We start from the raw sequence: 25099 nt of genomic DNA on the forward strand, positions 1-25099 counted from the left end.
GGATGGGGACGGGGTGGGAAGAGTGGAGGCAAGAGCTCCAAGGAGGACTCCTTAAAGGGGCCAAGCCCATGTGGGGTTCAGCTAGTTTGGTTGGCATGAGTCAGGGCTACCTGGAAAGACTGAGGATCAGGTGAACATGAACCCAAGTTTCCAAATTTGCGATTCTATCACATGGCCTCAGTGAAGCAATGTTGGTCACTGGGAATAAATTCAGTATAAAGGAGTATTCCCATTCAGAGAATATTAGTTGCCCAAGTGTCCAGAAGGAAATAAACTTGAATTTTGAGAAGCTCAGGGGAAAGAGAAGAGAAGATCAGAATCACAGGTCCGAGCCTGGCCCTGGAGGCCCAGCCCTCTTCCTTACCTTTTCATGCTTGGTGCCAATGAGGAGGTAGGTGGGGCTGTGCTCTGCGGGGTGGATCACCAGGGTGCAGTGGGAGGAAAGCAACCGTCTGGTTCCTCCAGCCTCATAGTCCTCGTCTGAGTCACAGGATCGATCTACTTCTTCTATGCGCGCGTCCTGCACAGGCAGGCAGCCCAGGGGTCGCTGTGGACAGGAGACTTCCATGAATGGGAGAGCCAGTGGAGGACAAGGGAGTCTCCTTTCTCTGAATACATAGGCTCCGTGGAGCTGGGAATGGTGGATATGGACAGACAACAGGATGGGGAGGTGGAGACTATAGCATCCCAGCCAGGCTGGCAGCAGAATGAGGCTTGCTTGGAGAAGCACCAGAAACCCAGACAGGCAGAATCTCACACTCTGGAGGGATCCAGCCAACTGGTTTTGTATTTATCATGGGGTTACGTGGGGTAGGGACTTTCACCAGGACATGCAGCGGCGGTCATATGCTTCAGGGGAAGCAGGAGAGTGGGTATTGTGAGGAGGCTGAGGAAGTACCTTGTCCTCATGGCTCCGATAGTAGTAGAAGGTTTTCCCAACAAGAGCGCACCAGACCAGCTTGGAGTGGCCATGCTTTACCTGTAAGACAGAAATGAACTGGCATTATGAGAAGTAGGTGACTCTAGAAGTAAATCCAGCACTGGCAAAGAGAACTAGGTGACTCCAGAAACAAATCCAGGACTGGCAAAGAGAAGCCACAGAGAGACAGATTTGACTTATGGTAGAGATGGAGATGCCATTCGGGCTCCCTACTAATGGAACCACCCCTTTCACAGCGAGGGTGCCATGGCGCCCTGTGGCACCCCCGCCATCATGGGCTATTCAGTGACCTATGACCTGCCATGAAATGATTAGCCAGGCTAATCAGATGTCCCCTCCAGGCATATGAAAATGGGAAGAACTTGCTAGGTGGCAGAGGCCACAGTTGTCAGGGTGCCGGGAGGGAGGGAGGGAAAACAGCAGGCTGAAGCCCTTGGGCAACCGTGCATCATGAGGGAACAGAAGCTGCACATGGGTGGAGGAGAATGACATAAACAGACTGAATGAGAAGCAGAGGCACAGAGCGAGCCTGCCAGCCCTGAGCTTGCTGAGTGCAAGTCGCTTTGGTTCCTGCTGGTGTTCTGGTCTAGCTAATGTACTTCCTTGTTAACTTCCATTTTCTTGGGATTAACAACTGCTTCTCTGCTCTTTTCAACCAGAAGAGCCCTAATAAAAATGTCTTTCGGGTAGGCCTGGGATACTTTAAGCTTTAAGTCTTTGAGGGGCCATACCTACCTCACCCAGGTCTCTTCCTCCCATTATTAACACTGAGGTGAGTACAAGGTGTGGGTGGGTGACAGCCCCTAATGACCTCAAAATGGATACAAGATAATTCCTTCCCTTCTCTGTCTTGAGAATAGTTGTTCCGACGACCCTGATTTGTTTCCAGGGAATCACTCGCCATCACGTTGTGTGGCCAGACCACGTTTGAGGGCTGGCCAGCGAGTCACTGTGAGGAGGCTCCCAGAGAAAGGAACCCCGTATAAGGGGGACCCCACCAACCTCGGCACCCCACTCCTCGCTCCCCTGACTCGCAGGAGGCACACGTTCCTGCCCTATCAGCCCCACCCTGTACCTTGGTCAGCCAGCCCTTCACGGTGGGCTTGGTGCCCCCCCGAGGCAGAGCTGGAGGCCCGGTGGCCTGCACCTTCAGCAGGCTCTGGAGTACTCGGATCCACTCCTCCAGCAGGCTGGGTGAATCGGCCGTCAGGTAGTAGGTTTTCTTCTCAGAGATGAGCTGTGGAGGGCAAGATGTGGGGGCGGGGCAGCACGCTGGGAGAATGGAGTAACCGGGACCTGGCTCCGAGGTGGCACCTGTCCCTGAACCCAAGGGACCGGCCTTCTGCCTGCCCTAGTGCTCCCTCCTTTCTTTTCCTCCTCATCTTTTCCTCCCTGTCTCTCTTTCCTTCACTCCATCTCTCATATTCTATCTCATCTTCCTTTCTTGTACTCAAAGTTAGGATCACATCCAAATGTTGATCTAAAGTCTTTCATTCATGCTCATTTGGCCCCATCTTTGTTTCACTCATAGCCATATCCAAACCCAGCACCTCTCTGTCTAAAATACTAGCAGCTAGGAGCATGCTCACCTGAAATGTCTGTGAACCCTCCCCTCGAACAATTTGGCAGCGGGAGTTCAGATCCACTTGGCCTTGAGGTTTCCGGATGACATCACTCTGTACAGAAAGTATTGGGGAGGAGAGCCACTGAATGTGGAGCCTTTCCGGAGCACCTCATTTACCCTTAGCTCTTCCTCCAGGTCAGAAGCAAAGGGAAACACGACTCCCAGCATTCCGGCTGTGTTATGATGGGTGACTTACTCTAGATTCTGGTTATAGCTAAATGGAACCTCAATCAGGAACATGGGTCCTTCTGAGAACCTCCCTATTTCATTCTGAGAACTCATGGCCAGGCTTAGGTCCCCAAGTGTGGCTCAAAGCTTCAGGTGTCCAGTGAGGTTGCCTCTCCCCACCTGCCAGACCTTTGCCCTCTGGCCTTGGGCCACATTCCCCCTCCTCCATCCCATCTGACATAGTCCAGGGTGTGACGTGGAGTCCTTTCGACTGCAGTGCTGGGCAGGGAGATTCTCACCGGGGACTTGTAGTACATAATCTGTCCCTGTCTCAGGACAAACCAGCGCCTCTTCCACGTCTTCACCCGGCTCCCCATTTTCAGCAGGTAGCCCGACTTCTCCAGTGACTCCTGAGGGGTGGAAGGGTGTAGGGGGAAGATGAAGAAAGGGGAAATCACTCAGGGCTCCCAGACATCACACAGGTCCGAGTGGTCCAGCTGCCTCACTACTCTGTCATCAATGAAATACAAAATTATTGAGTACCTACTCAGTGTATTTTCAGAATACCATACCCTGCTACGGTTCAGGGAGGACTAAATAAAACATGGGTGGTCCTGCCAAGGAAGGGCTTCCGTGCTAGCTGGGGAAGGCCTCACTATGAGAAGGTAGCAGAGCAGGGGCTGCTAGAGGGAGAGGCTGGCCAGCGAGAGCCTCAGGAGAGAGCCGGCCCTGAGCTGGCCTTGTTAGGACAGGTCAGCCACTCCCTCAAAGACTGAGACAAGGAAGAAGACCATTCCAGGCAGCACAGAGCAGGGAGAGGGCAAGGCAGGTCTGGGCGACCATGGACACACCAGCCAGGCGGGACTGGAGGGTCATGGAGCCAGGGAGATGATGGGGCAGTAGAGAGGTGTGAGCAAGGGATGGGGAATTACATCTGGATGGATGCTAGCCCTGGCATGTAGTGGCACAGCTTGGAGCCTCAGGCTTCTCATCCATAAAATGGGCTAATGACCCCAAGAGGATTGTGAGGACAAATGAGACAATGCCTGGAAACTGAGCACAGTGCCTGGTGCCCTCTAAGAGTTCAATAAATGTTAGCTTGCGTTAGCATTCCAGGTGATAAAACAAAGTCATATATGGAAAACTCCTCACGGGGCCTGGTGGGCCACAGCAGGCTCTCAGTAACTGGCCATTGCTGGTATTCCAGGAGCTCTCTGGGCTCCCTCCTTCCTTCCTCGTGGGGTCTGTGTCTGACTCCATAACTGTACACCCCCAGCCCACGCCCCCTGCCCCCATCCCCCAGCTCTAGGGACCCCTCACGTCAGGCGGCTACTGCCTGTGTCTTGTGCTGAGGGTCCCAGCAGCCTCTGCTGACATTCTGCTCCCACCCTGCCCCCGCCCGTTTCCCGGCTCACCCCGCCCAGGCCCAGCCCGTCGGTGGAGTAGGATGAGGTGCGCTGCAGTTTGTGCTCAGGCTCTGAGTAGTCACTGTCCAGCGAGCAGGCGTCTGGGGGGATGGCGTAGTCACCCTCCGAGCTCAGTGAGGACATGGAGACGCCTTGCCGAGGGAGGAGGAGTCAAGGCCCGGGTCCCACACCTCCCTGACTCACGCAGCCCGGGAGCTGCTGAGCCTTGACCACCCACCCGGGACCCGCTTTCTGGGGCTGGAGGTGGAGCTGCTGGGGGGGTCATGAGCTCAGATCAAGTGGGGATCCCCATGTTCAAGTGCCCATGGGAAGAGGTGAGGGACTCCTTGCTGCTGCACCCTGCCCCTGCTCCCCTTCTCTGTACCTCTCTTGATGGCCCGGGGGCTGCCTAGTCCACTGGTCTTCCTGGACTCAGAGCAGGGCACTGAGATTCGGAAACTCGCCTGAGAGCTGCAGTCATCGTCAGACCCAGAGGACTCGTCCATAAAGGGCATGTTGCTGATCTGCGTGGCTCTCTGCAAGACAGGCCCCTCCCTCACTGCAGCTCAGGCTGCAAAACAGTCCTCTCCCACCCTGCAGCTTGCACTCCTGCTCCAAGCGTCCATGGTGTGGCCAACCCCCAGCCAGGACTCTGAACAAACAACTGTCCAGTGTAAGGTCCCTCCTGGCCTCACTCCTGTGTCATGACCTCCATGTTTCTCAGGCCTCCCTTCCCACACACCATCTTCTGCGGTCCCCAAAGCAGCTGCCCATCACGACTGAACGCCTGCCCACTGTAATCCTCACTCCTTGCCACTAGGGGGCCTAAAAGCTACACCACAGACCAAGTGTGCCATGCAAGCTTTAAAAATGTGTAGGGTCGCAACAATCGATGATTGCATCTCCATTGGCAAACATTTAAAGTGACTAAGTGTTGGTGAGAGTATGGGGAGAAGATGAGGAAAACGAAACGCTAGTGTGTAAGGCATTTTTAGAAGGTAATTTGGCAGTACCTGTCAAAAATTAAAACATGCATATAATTTGCCCAGAAATCCCACCTCTAGAACTCTGTCCTACAGAAATATGTAGATATAAGTTCACAAAGACATATGTGCACAGCGATGTTCATGGCAACATTCATATTAGAGAAAAATAGGGACACAGCCTAAATTATCATTGGAGGAAAGCTTTAGGTATTAATAGTTATGGTGCTTTGATACCAAGGGTACTGGACACCTATAGAAGGCGCGGTGGCTCATGCCTGTAATCCCAGCACTTTGGGAGGCCAAGGCAGGTGGATCACAATGTCAAGAGATCAAGACCATCCTGGCTAACACGGTGAAACCCGTCTCTACTAACAATACAAAAATTAGCTGTGCGTGGTGGTGCGTGCCTGTAGTTCCAGCTACTTGGGAGGCTGAGGCAGGAGAATTACTTGAACCCGGGAGGTGGAGGTTGCAGTCAGCCAAGGTCGCACCACTGCACTCCAGCCTGGTGACAGAGCCAGACTCCGTCTCGGAAAAAAAAAGAGGAGGTAGGGAAGGATAACCTGACGTGGTTATTCATGTGGTTAGGTGAACAAGCAAGGCATAGAATGACATGTATATGAGCACCTTTTGTGTGCACACAGGAGACAGTGAGAATGTGCTGCATATTTATAAATGCATCAAAAGGCCTTACTGAATAAACACTAAACCATTCACGACAGCTTCCTCTGGGCTTACGAATTAGGCAAAAGCCATGTGAGGGGAAATTTCACTTTTGGTTTTTTATTCTTCTATAAAAAATTTTATCAAGTATTACTATTATGATTCACAAACCAATAACAGAGACAAAAATGTGTATGAAAATATTGCAATTATATCTGATTTTTGTTTTTAAAATGTAATGACGTTACGGGAATATAAGTTGGAATATACCTAAATAATTCTAGAAGGAGCCCTGCTGCCCTCTGGGACCTGGGGAGTGGGGCAGACATGAGAAAAGACGGGGAGGCCCATATAGCAGGCATAGGCTTAACCTTCTTACCTTGTCCACATTCACACTGATTCAAATTTTTGTAAATGTGGAATTTTTATAATAACCTAATAAACAATAAAACAAAATGACATATGCTGGGCTGAGCTCCCTGGCCAGGGTAACCATGTGCAGAAGCCTGGCCCTAGCGGGGAGGGGGGAGGGATTGCATTGGGAGTTATACCTGATGTAAATGATGAGTTGATGGGTGCTGACGAGTTGATGGGTGCAGCACACCAACATGGCACAAGTATACATATGTAACAAACCTGCAAGTTATGCACATGTACCCTAGAACTTAAAGTATAATAATAAAAAATAAAATAAAATAAAGAAGCCTGGCCCTAGAGCCCCGCTCTGGTCATTGGATGATGAGGCCAGGGGCCTTTGCTGATGAGACACCCCCTATTTGTGCAGCAGTTTCTTACCCCCTTCAGTGCTGTGTAGACAGGCACAGTGACATTCTTGTAGACCAGGCCAGAGAAAGACCCAGGGGAAGCAAGGGCAGGAGGGCTTGAAGCTGAGCAGGGAAGAGAGGAATGAGATTACTCAAGGGCATAACCCAGGAAGAGGTGTGGGAGAAGCAGAGAACTGGGCAGATGGCATTCCCTCCAGGAGCAAGCCGGTGACAGATCTCAAGAGGGGGGCCAGGGCTCTGTTCATCTTCTCCCCTTGACTCACTTTGGGGACCATGATCTCCATGTGGTAAAGGATCCCTCACAATAGAATCCAAAGGCCTTACCCTTTAACCATTTTCTCCTCCATGACATTTGCACAGTGTTCCACTGTTGCAGATGTGAGTTACAAATCATGCGGCTATGGGACCACCCCACAGCCCCCCCTTGTGGAGATTTGGTGGCTGGCTGGAGAGGAGCCAGTGAGTGGGGTCCATGTAAATCAGGACACTTGGGACTCCTCCCACCCACGGCCCTGGCACTGCAGAAGGGAAGCCTGTGCAGGTGGGAGGCTGGGCTGGAGGCCCCCCTCAGATCCCTTCCAGCTCTGTGACTGGCTACTTCCCTGTGATGGGCTGAACCTGTACGACTTCCCTTTCCCTTCTAGGTGGGCCTTGCTGTGATTTCACCTGAACTTCACCTGCTGGGGAGGGGAACAGGGTGCCAGGCAACATTGGCCCTGGGTGTTGCTTGGAGTCTTCTCCTCCCCGCTTGCCCACCCTGCCCACCTTGGGTGTTTGGTGCCTCCAAGCGTCACGTGGGGACTCACTGTAGGGGAAAAATGTGCCCTAAGTTCCCACATGTGGAACTCACCGCAGCAGGCAGTATTACTTCTGGGAGACACGTCTGAGAGCCGCATGCCCGATGTGGCCACAGCGTAGATCCGGCTCTCCTGAAACACGAGGTCCTAGGAGGGTCAGGGCCCAGCATCATGCCCACCCCACCCCCTCCAGGCATGTGCAGGAAAAAGCATGGCTTTGGGGGTGGGCAGACCTGCAGGGGGCAGTGACTCGCTAATAAATCTTGAGCAAGTTACTTCATTTCTGAGACTCATTTTCCTCTGCTCTAAATGGGGGTAATAATACTTACCTTTCAGGCTGCTGTGAGAATCAATGAAATACTTAAGGTAAGCATTTAACACCTGGAATATAATCAGTGCCCAACAGTTCCCTGTCTTGCCTCCACCCTTCACCTTTGGGGCAAAGGAGGTTCAAGAGAAGATAGGTCAGTAACCTGTTGCTCTGAATCCTACCCATTTTAGAAACCGTTGGGTCTCAAGATCTCACCCCCCCAAGTTAGGGATATTGATAATGAAGAAGCCACTGGTGCCACACAACAAGGGCTCTTTTGTAAGCCAGTTGTTTGGAACTTAGGGCACATTTTAAAAAAATTCTCTATTGTTTCTTTTTCTAAAAAATTATTTGTTTGTTTTTTAAGTTCCAGGGTACATGTGCAAGATGTGAAGGTTTTTATATAGGTAAGCGTGTGTCATGGTGGTCAGCTGCACCCAACAACCCATCACCTAGGTATTAATCCCAGCATGCGTTAGCTCTTTTCCCTAATACTCTCCCACCACCGCCCTTCCCTGCCAGGCCTCACTAAGTGTTGTTCCCCTCCCTGTGTCCATGTGTTCTCATCGTCCAGCTCCCACTTGTAAGTGAGAAGATGCAGTGTTTGGTTTTCTGTTCCTACGTCAGTTTGCTGAAGATAATGGCTTCCAGCTCCATTCATGTCCCTGCAAAGGACATGACTTCATTCCTGTTTATGGCTGCATTGTATTCCATGGTGTATATATACCACATTTTCTTTATCCAGTCTACCACTGACGGGCACTTGGGTTGATTCCGTGTCTTTGCTATTGTGAACAGTGCAGTGATGAACGTATGTGGGAACTTAGGGCACATTTTTCCCCTACAGGAATAATGTCATATCATGGCTAGGCTTCAGGGCCAATCTACAAAGCCTATTTTGCCCAACAGTTCTCCAGCATCCCCATGCAGAAGACACTGGGAGAATGCCTATCCTGGGTCTGAAGTAGGCCATAGGCCAAAGGCCAAAGGAGCTTTTCCTAATGGCCCCGATTGCTCATAAACAACCCACATGGCTCCCTGCACCTTCTATATCTGTTTGCTCCACTGAGCCTTTGGTCAGCTTTTGGAGGAATGTCCTGCTGGCTCAGGGAGGCAGCTAGATGTGCTGTCACCTGGTGGGGTCAGATGGGCTAGGAGATGGTGTTGGAAGGGAGGTGGGTGCCTATTGGGGTGTATCCCAGAGGAGAGCAGCAGCCCTGGGGCACCTGGGAGGAGAGAGGGCAGAGCTGATGAGTGCTGCCATGAGGCGCTGAGATCACTGGAGGGGCGGCAAGGCAGGAGACAGAGAGGCAGTGAGGAAGGAGGCCAAGGAGGGCCCTGCAGCAGGGCAGCGAGTTTTTGTGCTCGTGTAGGGCAGATACACCAGGCCCAAGTAAAATTAGGCATAAAAAGGATTATTTCTGCCCACAGCGGTGGTGGAATTTAACCAAGGACAGGCCTCTAACTTTGCAGAGGAAATGAAACTGAAGTTTGAAGGATTTAGGTGAAACAAAACCTAGAACTGTTTGACAAAAGGTTATCTAATGCCTAACTCACAAGGTTGTTTTAAGGATTAACTGAAAAAAGGGCTTTCCAAACTCTAAGGTACATAAGTATTTCTCACACCCTCAGATTGAGAAATGTCCTCTGACATTTCTTTTTTTTTTCCCCCTCCAGATGGTTACTGCCCCATTTCCCCCCCCCTCCATGGTTACTGCCTGGGAGAGAGAGAGGCTGGGCTGTTTGGCCACTGTGATTTCTTAAGCCCTCCCTGGAACAGGAGTGATCACGCCTCAGGGGCCTGGGAAGGAGCTAGCATTGTGTCTTGTTTTCCCCAGGAGCAAGTTACAAAGGGGATAGCAAACAGGATGAGATCTCCTTACATTCTTTTGGCTGATTCTTGGGTCCTCGGGGCCTAGCTGGGGGCGGGGAGGGTCTATGGGAAGACCTGCCCCTGCCCCTTTAATGCTTCATCCCAGAGTTCAGCTGAGGTTCCTGGGGAGAATGTCATCTGATATGCTTTCTATACAGAACAAGAGGAGAGAATAACTCCTCGTCTTCCCATTCCTCCTCTCCTCCTCCACCCTCTCTCTCGCACACACACACTTAACCTGTTCAGATAGAGAAGACCCACTCTTTTTTTTTTTTTTTTTCTTTTTAAGACAGGGTCCGGCTCTGTTGCCCAGGCTATAGCACAGTGGCAAGATCTTGACTCATGGCAACCTTCACCTCCCTAGGCTCAAACCTAACTTCCACTTAAGCCTCCTGAGTAGCTGGGACTACCAGCATGTGCCACCATGCTCAGTTAATTTTTGTATCTTTTTTGGTAGAGATGGAGTTTTGCCGTGTTGCCCAGGTTGTCTTGAACTTCTGGGCTCAAGCAATCTACCTGCTTCTGTCTCCCAAAGTGCTGGGATTATAGGTGTGAGGCACTGCACCCGGCCCAAGACCCACTCTTAAGCTATCACAGTGAATGGCTGTATTTTGGCAGAATGGCAAAGGGAGCAACGCTTCTTTCTGGTAGCAGCTGCACATTCCTTGCCTGACTGCTCCCCGTTCCCAACCTCTGCGTTTGGACGCCAGAGCAAGAAGAGGGCCAGCAGCCCAGGGGACCAGTGCTCTTCCATCTCCTAGTCTTCCTGATGTGCCCCACTCTTGGCTCAACTGGGTCTCCAGTCTTCCAGGTGTCCTTGTAACAACTAGAAGCTGGTCAACAGTCACTGACAGGGATATAGCCCAAAAGTCTAGGGCTGTGCGCCTCCCGAACCAGCATTTCTTTTTGTTTTGTTTTGTTTTGTTTTGTTTTTGAGACAATCTCCTCTATCGCCCAGGCTGGAGTGCAGTGGTGGAATCTCAGCTTACTGTAACCTCTGCCTCCCGGGTTCAAGCGATTCTCCTGCCTCAGGCTCCCAAGTAGCCGGGACTATAGGTGCGCACCACCGTGCCCAAATAATTTTTGTATTTTTAGTAGAGATGGGGTTTCGCCATGTTGGCCAGGCTGGTCTCGAACTCCTAACCTCAAGTGATCTGCCTGCCTCAGCCTCCCAAAGTGCTGGGATTACAGGCATGAGCCACCGTGCCTGGCTTAGAACCAGCATTTCAAAAGGAGGCCCTGGGAGGTACTGCTGAAAATACAGGTCTCCCGAGCAGTGGTGTGGGGTGAGTCCACCCTGATGCTACCCCCTCTCCCAAGTGACCTCATTCCTCCTGCTGCCAGGAGCCAATGCTTGGATGTCCCCCATGGTATTGCTGCACACCCCAGAAGCATATGTGGAGGGGATGTCTGCCCACGAATAAGACTGACATTTGCTCTGGCAATGTCCCTTAAGAGGAAGTACAGCTGGAGTGTGAGAGCTGGGCTTCAGAGCAGCTGGAACTACATTTAAAGCCTGGCTCTCAGACCAGGTGAGGTGGCTCTCGTAGCTGACGAAGGAGGATCACTTGAGGCCAGGAGTTTGAGACCAGCCTGGGCAACATAGGGATACTCCAACCCTACGAAAAATTTAAAAAATTAGCCAGGTGTGGTGGCGTGCATCTGTAGTCCCGGTTACTCAGGAGGCTGGGGTGGAAAGATCCCTTGAGTCCAGGAGTACAAGGCTGCAGTGGGCTGTGATTGTGCCACTGCACTCCAGCCTGAGTGACAGAGCAAGACACTGTCTCTCAAGTAAATAAATAAATAAAGCCTGGCTCCCTCACTAACTATTACATGACCTTGGGCAAGTACCTAAGTCTGTGGGAAACAGTGGTTTCCTGACCTGTAAAAGGGAGAAACCACACCTTACTCCTTGCAAGGAAGGGAGCCTTCCCACAGGCTCCGTGTGAAGCCCTTAATACCCGCAGGCCATTTTCACTGGTGACCTGTGAAATGTCATTTTTATAGCCTGTCTCATTTTTATTTTAACTTTTTATCATGGAAAATGTCAGACACAGAGCCAGACACCAGTGGCTCACACCCGTAATCCCAGCACTTTGGAGGTCAAGGTGGGAGGACCACTTGAGCCTAGGAGTTCGAGACTAGCCAGAGCAACACAGTGAGAGCCCATCTCCACAAAAAATTAAAAAATAGCTGGGCATGGTGGTACATGCCTGTAGTCCCAGCTACTGGGGAGGCTGAGGTGGGGGAATTGCTTGAGCCCGGGAAGTTGAGGCTGCAGTGAGCTGTGATTGCACCATTGCACTGCAGCCTGGGCAAGAGAGCGAGACCCTGTCTCAAAAAAAAAATAAGGAAAAGAAAAAAAAATGTCAGCCTGGGCAACATGGTGAAACCCTGTCTCTACTAAAAATACAAAAATTAGCCAGACATGGTGCTGCATGCCTGTAGTCCCAACTACTTAGGAGGCTGAAGTAGGAGGATTGCTTGAGCCCAGGAGGCAGAGGTCGCAGTGAGCCAAGACTCCACCACTGCATTCCAGCCTGGGTGACAGAGTAAGACCCTGTATCAATTAAAAAAAGAATGATCTCATGTGCCCATCACCCAGCTCCGCAAAGATTAATGAGGTGTGGTCAGTTATGCTTCATCTGTGTCCCCACCCCTGGCCACCAACCAGATCATTGCTTCTGAAGTATTTCTACCAGACAGACGTCAAGACATTTTATCCAATGTTACAAGTAAGGAAGCTGGCCTGGTGCAGTTGCCTGTAATCTCAGCACTTTGGGAGGCCTAGGCAGGTGAATCACTTGAGGTCAGAAGTTTGAGACTAGCCTGGCCAACATGGTGAAACCCTGTCTCTACTAAAATTATAAAAAGTACACTTTGGGAGGCTGAGGCGGACAGATCACGAGGTCAGGAGATCAAGACCATCCTGGCTAACATGGTGAAACCCTATCTCTACTAAAAATACAAAAAATTGGCTGGGCATGGTGGCAGGCACCTGTGGTCCCAGCTACTTGGGAGGCTGAGGCAGGAGAACCCGGGAGGCAGAGCTTGCAGTGAGCCAAGATCGTGCCACTGCACTCCAGCCTGGGCAACAGAGCAAGACTCCGTCTCAAAAAGAAAAAAAAAGAAAAAAATTAGCTGGGCATGGTGGCACACACCTGTAATTCCAGCTACTTGGGAGGCTGAGGCAGGAGAATTGCCTGAACCCAGGAGGCAGAGGTTGCAGTGAGCCAAGATCGTGCCATTGCACTCCAGCCTGGGCAAGAAGGGAAGGGAAGGGAAAGGGAAAGGGAAAGGGGAAGGGGAAGGAGAAGGAGAAGGGAGCCAACATTTACCTGCCACCTACTGTGAACCACTACTGTAAGTACTTTCATAACAACCTTATAAAGTAGGTACTATTATCCCCATTTTATAGATAGGGAAGCTGAGGCACAGAGGTTCAGTAACATGCCCAAGGTCACATAGTTAACAGTTCAACCCTAGTGGTTTGCTTCTGGGGCCTATGCTCTTGACCATTATACCAGACCATCTGAAAGACTCCCAAAGATTCAATGGGAAAAGGTATGCAAGGCACCCAGCTTGATGTATGGTGCACGGTGAGCACTCAGGAAATGACAGTCAACTGCCATTCACATCATTCTGAATTCTAGCTCTGACCCTCACTGGTTGGGTGGTCTGCACAGGCTCCATGGTACCTGCCTGCCACGGCCACCATGAGGATGCCAGCAGCCTCCTTTCCTGCTCAGTGCATGGCTGTGCTCAGCCAGCAGTGTTCTTGTCATTAGCTCTGCTCTTCTGCCCAGCCCGGAGCTTGCCTCTTACCCAGGATGAAAACTGGTGCAGCGGGGGTGTAGGTGGCTTGTTACCCAGCTCCACTTCCTCCAGCTCAGCTCCAAGGGCCTTCGGGCTCTCTCTTTCCTCATTCTTCCCTGCTGGGGGTGGCTCCTCCATCTCCATCTTCTCTGGTTCCTCCCAGTACCTAGCTCGGAACTCCAGCTCAGGAAGGCCAGAGGGGTGGAGGGCTGAGAAGGCCCCAATCTCAATGCTCACCACACGGTCAAAGTGCCCATGGCCCACCTGGGGCTGGCTGTGGTGCCTTTTGGTCAACTGGATGCTGTCCCGTGGGGTGCCAGGAGTCCGCACCTTTGGTAGGGTCAGACTGCTGCCAGGGCCACCTTCCCTGGCAGAGGTCTTTGTCCCAGGGAGCATCCCTCTCTGGGCAGTAACCAGACCCTCACCCCAGGAAGCTGAACCACATCTGAAGGTACGAAGCTTCATGCATGGCTGGTGGGGAGGGCCCGCTCTTCCCAGATGAGGTTGAAGGGGCTTGGCCTCTACCATTTCCCCAGAATGGACCATGCTGGAACTAGAATCCTCCAAGGGACTTGCTGCTTCAGAAACAGAGTCCTTGCTCTGCAGGGCACCTGGGGAAGGTGCAAGCACAGCTGCCTTCAGACCCTCGGCCTGGGAGCCACTGTTCTGGCCCGTGGGCTGGATTCCCGGCTCTGAAGGGACCGAATCCTGCTCTGCAGCTCCGTGGGAGGGCACCAGCAGCTTCCGCGAAGGAGCTATCTGAATAGCTGTGGTTGGGGTAAAAACAGTCACATTGAGAGCTCCCGTAGCTCAGCCCCATATCCACCACACACACCTACCGCACACCTGCACACCCTGGCCTGCCTACCTTCTAGTGCATCTTGAAGGGCTCCCACCTGCTCCACCAGGTGCTGATTATGGCTTTTCAGATGCTGATTCTCCATCTCAAGCTGAGCAAAAAGAAAAATGAAGATTTAGGACACCCAGCCTACAGGTTTAGACGTACTTTTTCAATTCTTTTTTTTTTTAAATAAAGGGTCTCGTTCTGTTGGCCAGACTGAAGTGCAGTGGAGCAGTCTTGGCTCACTGCAGCCTTGACCTCCCAGGCCCAAGTGATCCTGCCACCTCAGCCTCCTGAGTAGCTGGAACCATAGACGCACACCACCAGGCCCAGCCAATTTCGTTTATTTTTTGTAGAGACAAGCTCTCGCTATGTTGCCCAGGCTGGTCTCAAACTCCTGGACTCAAACGATCTGCCCACCTCAGCCTCCCAAAGTGCTGGGATTACAGGCATGTGCCACTGTGCCTGGCTGCGGCATTTTCTTTTCTTTTCTTTTCTTTTTTGAGACAAGATCTGGCTCTATCACCTAGGCTGGAGTGCAGTGGTGCAATCTTGGCTCACTGCAACCTCTGCTTCCAGGGCTCAAGCCATCCTCCTACCTTAGCCTCCCACCTCAGCCTCCCGAGTAGCTGAGACTACAGGTGCATGCCACTATGCCTGGCTAATTTTTGTATTTTTTGTAGAGACAGGGTTTTGCCATGTTGGCCAGGCTGGTCTCAAACTCCTAGTGTCAAGCAATCCACCTGCCTAGGCCTCCCACAGTGCTGCTGGGACTATAGGTATGGGTCACCGCCCCCAGCCTGCATTTTCTTTTAAATTAAGTCCAACACACTTCTATTGAGTATCTTTTAGCAAGGGTTGGGACTGTGAGAATATGCAGGTAAGCCAGGCATCAGTTCTGTCCCCAAGAACTTGCAGCCTAGCAGGTGACCTGAGATATGCATCCAAAGAAGGGGATAGAAGGCAAAATGAGACGATACCCTCCTGCAGGTGTGAACCACTTGTGTGGGGAGCACAGAGGAAAAGATGTATGTTCGTCAGCCAGGCGTGATGGCTCATGCCTGTAATCCCAGCACTTTGGGAGGCTGAGGTGGGTGGATCACCTGAGGTCAGGAGTTCAAGACCAGCCTGGCCAACATGGTGAAACCCGTCTCAACTAAAAGTACAAAAATTAGCCAGGCATGGTGGCTAGTAATCCCAGCTGTAATCCCAGCTACTCAGGAGGCTGAGGCAGGAGAATTGCTTGAACCCAGGAGGCAGAGGTTGCAGTGAGCTGATATTGCGCCATTGCACTCCAGCCTGGGCAACAAGAGCGAGACTCCGTCTCAAAAAATAAAAAAAAAAGTATGTTCGACCTTTTCCAAACTGCAATTCCCACTCCTTTTATTTAGAAGGAGGTTGTTTTCTGTTTGTTTGCTATAGCACTGTAGCTTCAAGTCCTGAGTTTCCTAAATAAAGGTACAGCATGTGATAAACTACAAAAATGGAAGATAGAAAAGGAAGGTGGAATAGAGGTTACCAGGGGCTGGGGGAAGACAGAATGGGAAGTTAGTGTTTAGCAGGTACAGAGTTTCTGTTTGGGGTGATGAAAAGTTTTAGACATAGATAGCAGTGATGGCTGCACAACACTGTGAATGTACTTAATGTCACTGAATTGTACACTTAAATGGCACATTTTATGTATATTTTACCACACACATACAAATAGTTAAAAAGAACTAAGAGGATGAAAGAGAAAGTAGTGCAGTGCGATGGTTCACGCCTGTAACCCCAGCATTTTGAGAGGCCGAGGTGGGCGAATCACCTGATGTCAGGAGTTCAGGACCAGCCTGGCCAACACGGTGAAACTCGTCTCTACTAAAAATACAAAAATTAGCTGGGCGTGGTAGCGCGTGCCTGTAAACCCAGATACTCAGGGAGGCTGAGGCACAAGAGTCCCTTGAACCCAGGAGGCGGAGGTTGCGGTGAGCCAAGATTGCACCACTACACTCTAGCCTGGGCGAGAGAGCGAGACTCTTTGTCTCATAAATAAATAAATAATAATAATAAATAATAAAAGAGACAGTGGAGCGAGTGGATGATGGCCTGTATGGGCTTCCTAGAAAGAAACTGAGGGGGATTTTTAGAAGTGAGACACATTCCTTCTCCCAAACTTAAATCCAGCACCAAGCTAGTCAGGAGCTCCAGGGAGACCCAACCAAGACAAAAGGAAAGGGGAAGTGAACCACGGTGTCTCAGCATGGAGGCTGAATGCAGAACAAGTGCTGGACAGAACAAAGGTCAGCCGAGGCACCCCAGACAGAAGGGGGCAGGAAACTCCGGGGGTCAGGGAAGGCCGCCAAGATGAGTTTCCAACCCACCTCTGCCAACTTGAGTGTTACCCATTCCTTGATCTTTGCAGCTTTTTCTTGAACAGTTTTTGCTTCCTCTGCTCTCATCTGCTTCTGCAAGAAAGAGAGGGCCTTCTGTTAATCCCAACAGTCACCAGGAGACTGACTGACTGGAGGTGGGAGACTCCAAGAAACGTCAAGTGTGCATGCCACTGACCTTGCAAAGCCAGTGAGCAGAAATCGTTTGTTGCAATATTATTTGATAAGGTAACACAACATTTAAAAACTTGAAACTGGAAATAGTTTAAGTGTTCACCACTAAGGGGTTGGCTGAATAAACACGGCACATCCCTGCCATGGAAGGAGAACGCTGTGCTTCCATATGCAAGCAACATTAACAGTGAGGAGTGGAAATCAAGGACTGGGGAGGGAGAGAGAGGTGACTTGTTGTTTTATAGTCCTCTGGCCACTTTTGTATTTTTTACTATAAGCATGTATGTATTACGTTTATAGTTAAAAAAATAAGGCGAAATTGCAGATCGCTGAGGTATTTCCATCAAAATAGTCAAAAGAGGAGATGATTGAAAAGGTTTGTATCTAAAGAGGAGCAGCCTGGCCGGGCACGGTGGCTCACGCCTGTAATCCCAGCGTCAGACGTCAGACTCTCAGTATTTCAGAGCTGGAAGGACCTTAAAGGTCATCTAGTTTAAGGTGTGGCAAACAATGGCTTTCAGGCCAAATCCAGTCCTCCATCTGCTTGCCCCCAACCAGACCTGTTTTTGTCAATAAAGTTGCACTGTAATACAGCTATGCTCATTCATTTATGTATTATCTGTGGCTGCTTCCATGTTACAACAGCAGCTTTGACCAGTTGCAACAGAGACCTGTGGCCCACAAAGCCTAAAATAGTTACTACCTGGACCTTTACAGAAAAAGTTGGCCGACCCTGACCTGGTTTGATACTGTCTTTGTAGTTCTGTGGCAACTAAGGCTATGGCAACAAATGATTTGCCTCTGTCCATTCATGGCACAGCTGGGACTAAAACCAGGTCTCTTGACTCACAAAACAGTGCCCTTTCTTTTATGATCTTGACCTACTGATTCTGATTGTAAAATGACATTTTTTCTGACCTAAGGAGCTTTAGCAAGAGTCGTTTTGTCCACTAACCCCCAGGATGCTGCCGCTTCTAACTATGAGCTACTCAGAAGAGAAGGTATGTCTAAAATCCATGGAAGAATTGGTCAGAGATTCCATGTATCAAAATTCTATTTTTCCATCATTTTTCAGGAACACATGGTACCCCACAGCATACAAAGTCACCTCCATTAAGGGCCTATTTGATGAATGCTGATGGGTAAACATGAATCTGCCCATGATGGTTGGAAGGCACCATCAGGATCCCACATGGAGAAGGCATGTGTAGGAAATTGAAAGTCATCTGTCCAGACTGTGGGGTGTTTAGTTGGAAATGATGGCACTCTGGCACAAGGGGAAAGCTGGGTAGATGAGGTCAGTGGCAGAGGAAAGGGACAGAACTGGGATGGAGTTGGTGAGATTGTGAAGGAGAGAAGGCAGGACACAGGAACTGGCAGGGGGATGTTCCAGAAGTCCTCTCAGGAGCAAAGGTGCCGAGTGGAGCTGAAATGCTGGGCCGTGGCCTCTCCTGGGCTTCCATGTGCTAAGGAGGGAAGACCCTGGTTTTCTGAGGAGGCAGCAACTTTGGTCTCTGCTTCTTCAGCTTCACTGAGAAACTTTGGGCAACCAGCTGGCCATGACTGACCATCCAGTTCTGCGCAGCTCTGATCATACTACAGCCAAGTATCAAGTGTCTCGTCTTGGCAGGGCACGACAAGGCCAGAATGGAGAAAGAAAAGCTCTCCTTACCAAGTACTGACCACGTGCCTGACGCTAGGCACAGGTCACACAGGATGCTTCTCCCAACAGCCCTATGAGGTGTTTCCACCTTCTTTTATAAATGTGTAAAATAAGAATCAGTGGCTTAAAAGCTTTGCCCACTGTCAGAAGCAGCAGGTGCTAGAGGTGGGCTTCACACCCAGGTCAGTCTGCCTCCAAGCTCCTTGTTCTACTCTATCCCCTGCTTGGCTTCTAATGAGCAGATGTGGGAGGAACAGCCCTTCCTATAATGAAATTTCCACATAAAAGAACAGGCTCAGGAGGAAGTGAGTTCCCCAGCACTTGAGGGCTTGAGCAGACCAGCTCAGGAAGCTGGGGGCCAGCGGGACAGATGTCGAAGAGGGCATGGTGCTCCCTTGCGCATGAGCCCTTACCTGCTTCTCCAGCTGAGCCTCCAGCTGGCTGATGAGCTCATCTTTGCCCTTTATGGCTTTCAGCAATTCTTGGTATTTCTGGTGCAGGCTCCCCCCAGAGTCCACATTCTTCAGATTGGACAGTTTTACTTTCTCTTCCATGACACCCACCTGAAAAGTACAATGATCTCATAGTACCTCCCGTCATTCACACGGGGTGTGCAGTGGCCAGTAACGTGGGATGGGACACCCTCTGATGCCCCAGGCTGTGACTCCCAGGCAGTTTGAGACCAGCCCGGGCAACACAGCAAGACCCCATCTCTAATTAATTGGCAGTCTGAGCCAATTAATCCAATTATCATTTATAAAGCTCCAATCTGAGCAAAAGAAGGACTAACAAAGAAGAAACTCATTTTGGCTACTCTAGGTCATAGTAATGGAGAGATGGGTACGAGGAGGGCAGAGGAGACGATAAGTGGAAAAAGCAGCTGGCCTTGTGCCATTGACCTCTGTGGATCCCAGTAGGAATGAATTGAGCAGGACAAACAGCCTAGGAGAGCAACTGTCCCAACCCCACCATGGTAGAGATATTTACTGTTCACTGGACGGCCATGTGCTGCCTCATATTTCTCAACCCTCCTGCAGCTAGATGGAGCCATGTCATTGATCCAACCAATGGGGTCCAAGTGGAAATGGTGCATCATTTCTGGACTCAAGTATGTATGTATGTATATATTTATTTATTTAAAAATTTTTTAAAACAGACAGGATCTTGCTATATTGCCCAGGCTAGATTCAAACTCCTGAGCTCAAGGGATCCTCTAGCCTCAGCCTCCCAAGTAGCTGGGACCATAGGTGCATACTGCTGCACCTGGCTGGGCTGAAGTATTTAAAAGCTGGTGCAGGGTGAGTGTGGTGGCTTACACCTGTAATCCCAGCACTTTGGGAGGTTGATGCAGGAGGATTGCTTGAACCCAGGAGTTCAGACCAGCCTGGGCAAATAGTGAGACCCTGTCTCTAGAAATAAATAAATAAATAAATAAGGTCAGGTGCATGGCTCACGCCTGTAATCCCAGCACTTTGGGAGGCTGAGGTGGGTGGATAGCTTGAGCCCAGCAGTTTGAGACCAGCCTGGGCAACACAGCAAGACCCCATCTCTAATAAAAAATAAAAATACATAAATTTTAAAAATAAGTAAAAGCTAGTGCACAGACATCCAGCTTTCTTTCTTTGCCATGGCAACCAAGAAGGCTGTGTATTCCAAGTGGTCCAGCTGTAAGGTAGGCAAGCTTCCTTTAACCTGGATTCCTGAGTGACTGTGGAAGCGGAATCACTGGCTAACCCTCAATGGACAGGTTCCATGAGTGAGAACTAAATGTGATAAACCACTGAGACTTCAGACTTAATTTGTTACCATAGCATAGTCCAGCCTATTTGGAATACTATTCCCAGTTGCTATATGGATCTTTACCCAAAGACTCCATTCCCACAGAAAGCTCCATGCACACTCATTGGTTCAGGTATAACACAGCACTGCTGGTGATGTGTGTGTCCACCTGTGTCCATGGGAAGGGCCTGGAAGGGCCGACAGTCAATCCCCTGCATATTGCCACCAGTCCCCTCCCCTGGTTACCTGGGTCTCGGCATTCTCTGCTCTCTGCTCTGCCTCCAGCAGCCTCTGCTCCAGCTCCTGCATCTGCTCGGCCAGAGAGAAAGGGGAGATGTAGGTGCCATGTCCCTACTATGAACATGGCATCAAGGCCACTTTAGAGAATTGTGCACACACTGCACACAGGCCAGGCTTCAAGTGCCCATTTCAAGTGGCTCGAGAGTGTCAGGGTAAAGATTTTCAAGGCAACTCCCAGTTCCCTAATCCTGAGTTCATGGGGCAGGTGAAGAGCCCGTGGCTGCTGTCCCCTCTGCTGAGGGAGTGGAGGGCCAGCTCTTTTGTCCTGATGGAGGGTGTCCGAGGAAGGCAGCAGCTCCACTGTCATTCTTTCTGAGCATCCCGCCCTGTCCTGGCTTCAGTCTCCCCTTCCCGAGGCCCCTGTCCTCTCAGCATTGGGTCGAAGGCAGGGCCATGCTGCTGCTCCCATAGGGCCCACCCTGTGTCATCAATAGAGAACGTTTCTCCCCACTCAGAATATCTCTGGCTGGGGACGAATACCTCCACACCCACAGTTGAGGACACCTCTGCCTGTAAGGGCTTCAGGGCTATCACCTTATTTGATTTCTTTAATCTTAAAGAACTAGAAAGAGAAAAAGAGGCTCAAGATACATTTTTCAAAATTCTATCTTGTGAGCTGGGCACAGTGGCTCACGTATGTAATCCCAGCAATTTGGGGGCCTAAGGCGGGAAGATCACTTGAGCCCCGGAGTTTGAGACCAGCCTAGGCAACATAGCAAGACCTCGTCTCTACTAAAATTTTTCTTCTCTAATTAGCTGGGCGTGGTGGCATGCACCTGTAGTCCCAGCTACTCGGGAGGCTGAGGCAGGCAGATCACTTGAGCCCGGGAGGTTGAGGCTGTAGTGAGCTGACATGGCACCATTGCACTCCAGCCTGGGCGACAGAGCAAGGTCCTGTCTCAAAAAAAAAAAAATTAAAAAACATAAAAATTCTGTCTTGCTGCCAGTAGAGGTGTGTCACTCAGGCCTGAGGAGCATGGAAATTCTGGAAATTACACCAAGTGGGCCAAGCAAAGGGACCGAAGTTCTTGTACGTGGAGGCTCTTCAGGTACCAGATCTAAGCTAAAGACTAAAGAGCTGCGCACGAGCCCACAGCCTACACGGCATCTCTTTGCAGCTTCTCAAGCTCATGGCTTGGTAAATGAAGTGTGCGTTGGATGTCAGCTCCCATTCTCCCCCTGCCAGGGCACCACTGTCTGTTGCCCAACTGTACACCATCACACGGAGGACCCACAGAAGCAGAGCAAATTCATGCATCCTGCTCTCATGTCTAACACCATGTGCCACAGCCTAGCTGGGACCGCTACTTCCTTTCCCAGCCTGCCTTGCCCCAGAGTAACACATATGCTTCATACATGTCCCAGAGGCGTTGCATCCCAGCCGCGCCTTCCACGAGGCTGGACAGGCCCAGTGCCCCTCACTTCCCAAGCTTCAGCCCAACCTCCTCTCTAAGGATTTGGCCTCTTCTCTGGCTATTCAACCTTCTCCCCTCAGCCTGGACCCTAGCTGATATTTACCAGTGAACTGATCAATCCTTCTCTCTTTTCCAGTCTCTCAGCTGAAATTCTGCTTTCCTTAATTAAAAGGTGGATGAGCGGGATCCCTCAGCCTGCTGCTAGACAGTGAGAGAAAAGTTACACGGGAACAGGAGTTCATGTTTGGGAACCAGGGGGACCTCTTTGCTCAGGGTGGCCTTCCCTCATCCACTGTTTCCTCCTTCCTGGGACTGGGGAGACACTGATGCTTTCAGGGCACATTCCCTTGGACACCAGAGAGTTAGAGTTATGCTCATCTGAAGATCCCAAGTAAAACTCAAGACTTAAACCCATGGGACAAAAATGCCCCAGTGCTCCCATGGATAGGGCCCGCTCTGACAGGCATTCACGTGTTCAAGCCAAGGATGCCCCCACCCCTTCTTTCCTTCCTCTCTTGGGGTAACACTAGTCAAACCTCTCGATGGAAGCTGAGTGAGTGGGTTGGTTCTGGTCAGTTTCGGGCATCGATGTGAGCCAGATGGACTGTCCTAAGTCAAACAGTCCTCAGGCTTGTCCCAGAGGAGTTCCTTGACCTTCACACAGTTGCCATGCAGCCATGGGGCAGATAACAGCACAGCATAAATCAATATTATGGTTATAGCGGTGGTTGTCCAGTGCAAAAGGAATTCTACTTGGTGGTGGGGGGTTGGTTGATACATAGTGGTGGCCCCCAGTGTTGGTACTGCATAACCCTTCCCTCTTCAACACCAGACCTAACTGGGCCAGCCAGGTTCTCTCTCTCCAGGAATCTGGAATCAAGAGATCAGAGGCTGGAACCAGGGAGCTGCCCTGGAGAAGGGGCACAAACCTCACCAAGTCATGGTTGCTGGATAGTTCCTTTGGTTTTGTGAGCTGCCCCAGGATCCTTCTAATAAATCCCATTTGCTTAAGCTAGCCAGAGTTGAGTTTTTGGGTGTTTTTTTTTTTTTTTTTTTTTTTTTTTTTTTTAACCAGAAATAATCTAGTGAATGCAGTGATTAGGAGCATTTTCTTTTTCAAGAATAAAATGAAATACTGAATGGGAAGGCCCTGGACCCTCAATAAGTTTCCTAGGTTGAACTTCAGCAGGACTATTAAGACCTAACTAGTCTGCTCTGTAGCTTAGAAGAAGGCATAGGCTTTCCATTGAAAATGATAATTCATATTTGTGACATTCTGCAACGATTGGCTGATATTTTCTAACATCATCTGATGGAAAAATTTGTCTTGCTCTTTTGCAAATGGAGACCAAGGTGGAGTAAAGGATAAACTTGGGTCTTACCTCCCATGGAGGCATTTCCATTTGGGTCAAGAGTGATAAGTCAATGACATTGGTCAGAACCAGAAATCGCTCTGTTATTGACAACACAGCGAGCATTTTTCCCCTCCAGATTTTATTATCTATCCCATGCGCATGCTATTACTGAAGTAGATGGAATGGCAAAGTACCTTTCAGAGCCTGGGGTCTCCCTTGGGGTATCCTCCCAGCCCTGGGTCACCCTCTGTCACTGCCAGGTGGTCCTCATTACTACCGACCCTCCCAGTCCTTGTGTCCTGGCAAGGACACTTGACAGTCAAAGCATTTCATATTCACTTTTATGTTGGAGTATTCTTTTTTCTCTGAAACTATTGTCTGAACACTTTAGCTCCAGCATCAACACTTTTCACGAGGGCAGATCTTTCTTCTTCACCCTTGCTTAAAGGGCCACACCTGGAGCTCTGCAAAGCTGGTGCTATAGGTGGGCACCCTTATTTGGCTGTTCCAGGGTTCTCTAGGACCATGTCCTCAGCTGTCCTTTCAGTGTGTGGGTCTGGGGTAACGCACCAGCCAAGGAGGTGTCAGGTTTAGGTGGCTGACAGGGATCTACTTTCACCAGCTGCACATAAGACTCATAAGCTGCCCTAGAACTGGCTGCAGCAACCTGATGAAGTGCACTTGGCACCAATCTGGCATTTAACCCCCAAGTGTGCAGTTCCTTGTCACACGCTGTGAGGTGCTGTGAAATATCAGCCCACTGTGGCAGGAGCACCTGGGACTCTCCTGTACTCCCAGCACAGTCCTGCCATGCCAAGCAGTGGCCTGAGCCAAGAGCCACACCATCCTGGGTCTCAATGATCCCTTTGAGAAAAGGGTTCAACATTCTTTTTTTTTTAGACATAATCTCGTTGTGTATCCCAGGCTGGAGTGGCCGATCTCAGCTCACTGTAATCTCCACTTCCCAGGTTCATGCGATTCTCGTGCCTCAGCCTCCCAAGTAGCTGGGATTACAGACGTGCACTACCATGCCTGGCTAATTTTTGTATTTTTAGTAGAGATGGGGTTTCTCCATGCTGGTCAGGCTGGTCTCGAACTCCTGGCCTCATGTGATTCGCCTGCCTCAGCCTCCCCAAGTGCTGGGATTACAGGCATGAGAGGTTCAACATTATTACCACTGCTTTGCACCCACGGGAGAGAACAGCACACCTAAGAGGTAAGGCTCTGGAACTTGACTGACTCCACCACAGTGTGGTTTTAGAAAATTCCTTAACCTCTCTGTGCCTCAGTTTCCTCATCAGTAAAAAAAATAAATAATAATAATATGAATAATGACACCTCCTAGGATCGCTGTGAAGATTCCACACACCGCCCCACGTAAAGCACATGTACATGGCCTGGCATTCGGAAGTTTATTGGTAAAAGCTACTTGTTGGTTTTTTCCTGTACAAAGATGGCACTTAGGAGCAGGGAGACCAGTTTGGCCAGGACAGTGTGATGCTCACCTGTTGTCTCAGCATGACTAGTAATAGAGCCCGCTTTCACTTTCTCTCCAGAGTGATAGATTTAGGTGATAGATTGTATGATCGGACTACTTACGGTTCACCTACAGAAAGAATGGGTTTAAGCGAGAGGTTGCCCACTATTAATTTAAAGAGTGTCCTATAAGACCTACACTGTGCTGTGGGCATTTAGCTTATATGTATATAGCTAAACAGGGCCACCTGGTCTGTGTAGGGCTGTGTGTATATACACGTAGGACATTTAGGCTACACTTATGTAGCTAAACAGGGCCACTGTCATAAGCACTGTACATGCGTTAACTCATTTATATT

General features: G+C 50.2%; 2 protein-coding genes across 5 annotated transcripts in view; one reads left to right on the forward strand and one right to left on the reverse strand.

The window, feature by feature from the left end:
* The window catches only part of PIGH (phosphatidylinositol glycan anchor biosynthesis class H), a 74884-nt gene that overhangs the window by 24039 nt on the left and 25746 nt on the right, over positions 1 to 25099 (forward strand). The window lies entirely within an intron of this gene.
* PLEKHH1 (pleckstrin homology, MyTH4 and FERM domain containing H1) overlaps positions 1 to 25099 on the reverse strand; it is a 53980-nt gene that overhangs the window by 11378 nt on the left and 17503 nt on the right. For 3 of the 4 annotated variants that reach the window (XM_009211791.4, XM_017961663.3, XM_009211789.4), the window contains 14 exons: positions 20441 to 20503; positions 18829 to 18978; positions 16570 to 16653; positions 14237 to 14318; positions 13378 to 14135; positions 7423 to 7501; positions 6583 to 6674; positions 4524 to 4674; positions 4148 to 4290; positions 3032 to 3142; positions 2530 to 2616; positions 2016 to 2177; positions 899 to 979; positions 365 to 547 (listed from right to left, as the gene is read on the reverse strand). In XM_009211791.4, the coding sequence (XP_009210055.2) occupies positions 365 to 547; positions 899 to 979; positions 2016 to 2177; positions 2530 to 2616; positions 3032 to 3142; positions 4148 to 4290; positions 4524 to 4674; positions 6583 to 6674; positions 7423 to 7501; positions 13378 to 14135; positions 14237 to 14318; positions 16570 to 16653; positions 18829 to 18978; positions 20441 to 20503 (2226 nt within the window). Of the gene's footprint in view, positions 1 to 364; positions 548 to 898; positions 980 to 2015; positions 2178 to 2529; positions 2617 to 3031; positions 3143 to 4147; positions 4291 to 4523; positions 4675 to 6582; positions 6675 to 7422; positions 7502 to 13377; positions 14136 to 14236; positions 14319 to 16569; positions 16654 to 18828; positions 18979 to 20440; positions 20504 to 22012; positions 22108 to 25099 lie in introns of all 4 variants that reach the window. The other variant, XM_009211790.4, reaches the window with a different exon arrangement.

Source organism: Papio anubis, chromosome 7, assembly GCF_008728515.1.
Source record: "Papio anubis isolate 15944 chromosome 7, Panubis1.0, whole genome shotgun sequence".
Classification (NCBI taxonomy): Eukaryota; Metazoa; Chordata; class Mammalia; order Primates; family Cercopithecidae; genus Papio; species Papio anubis.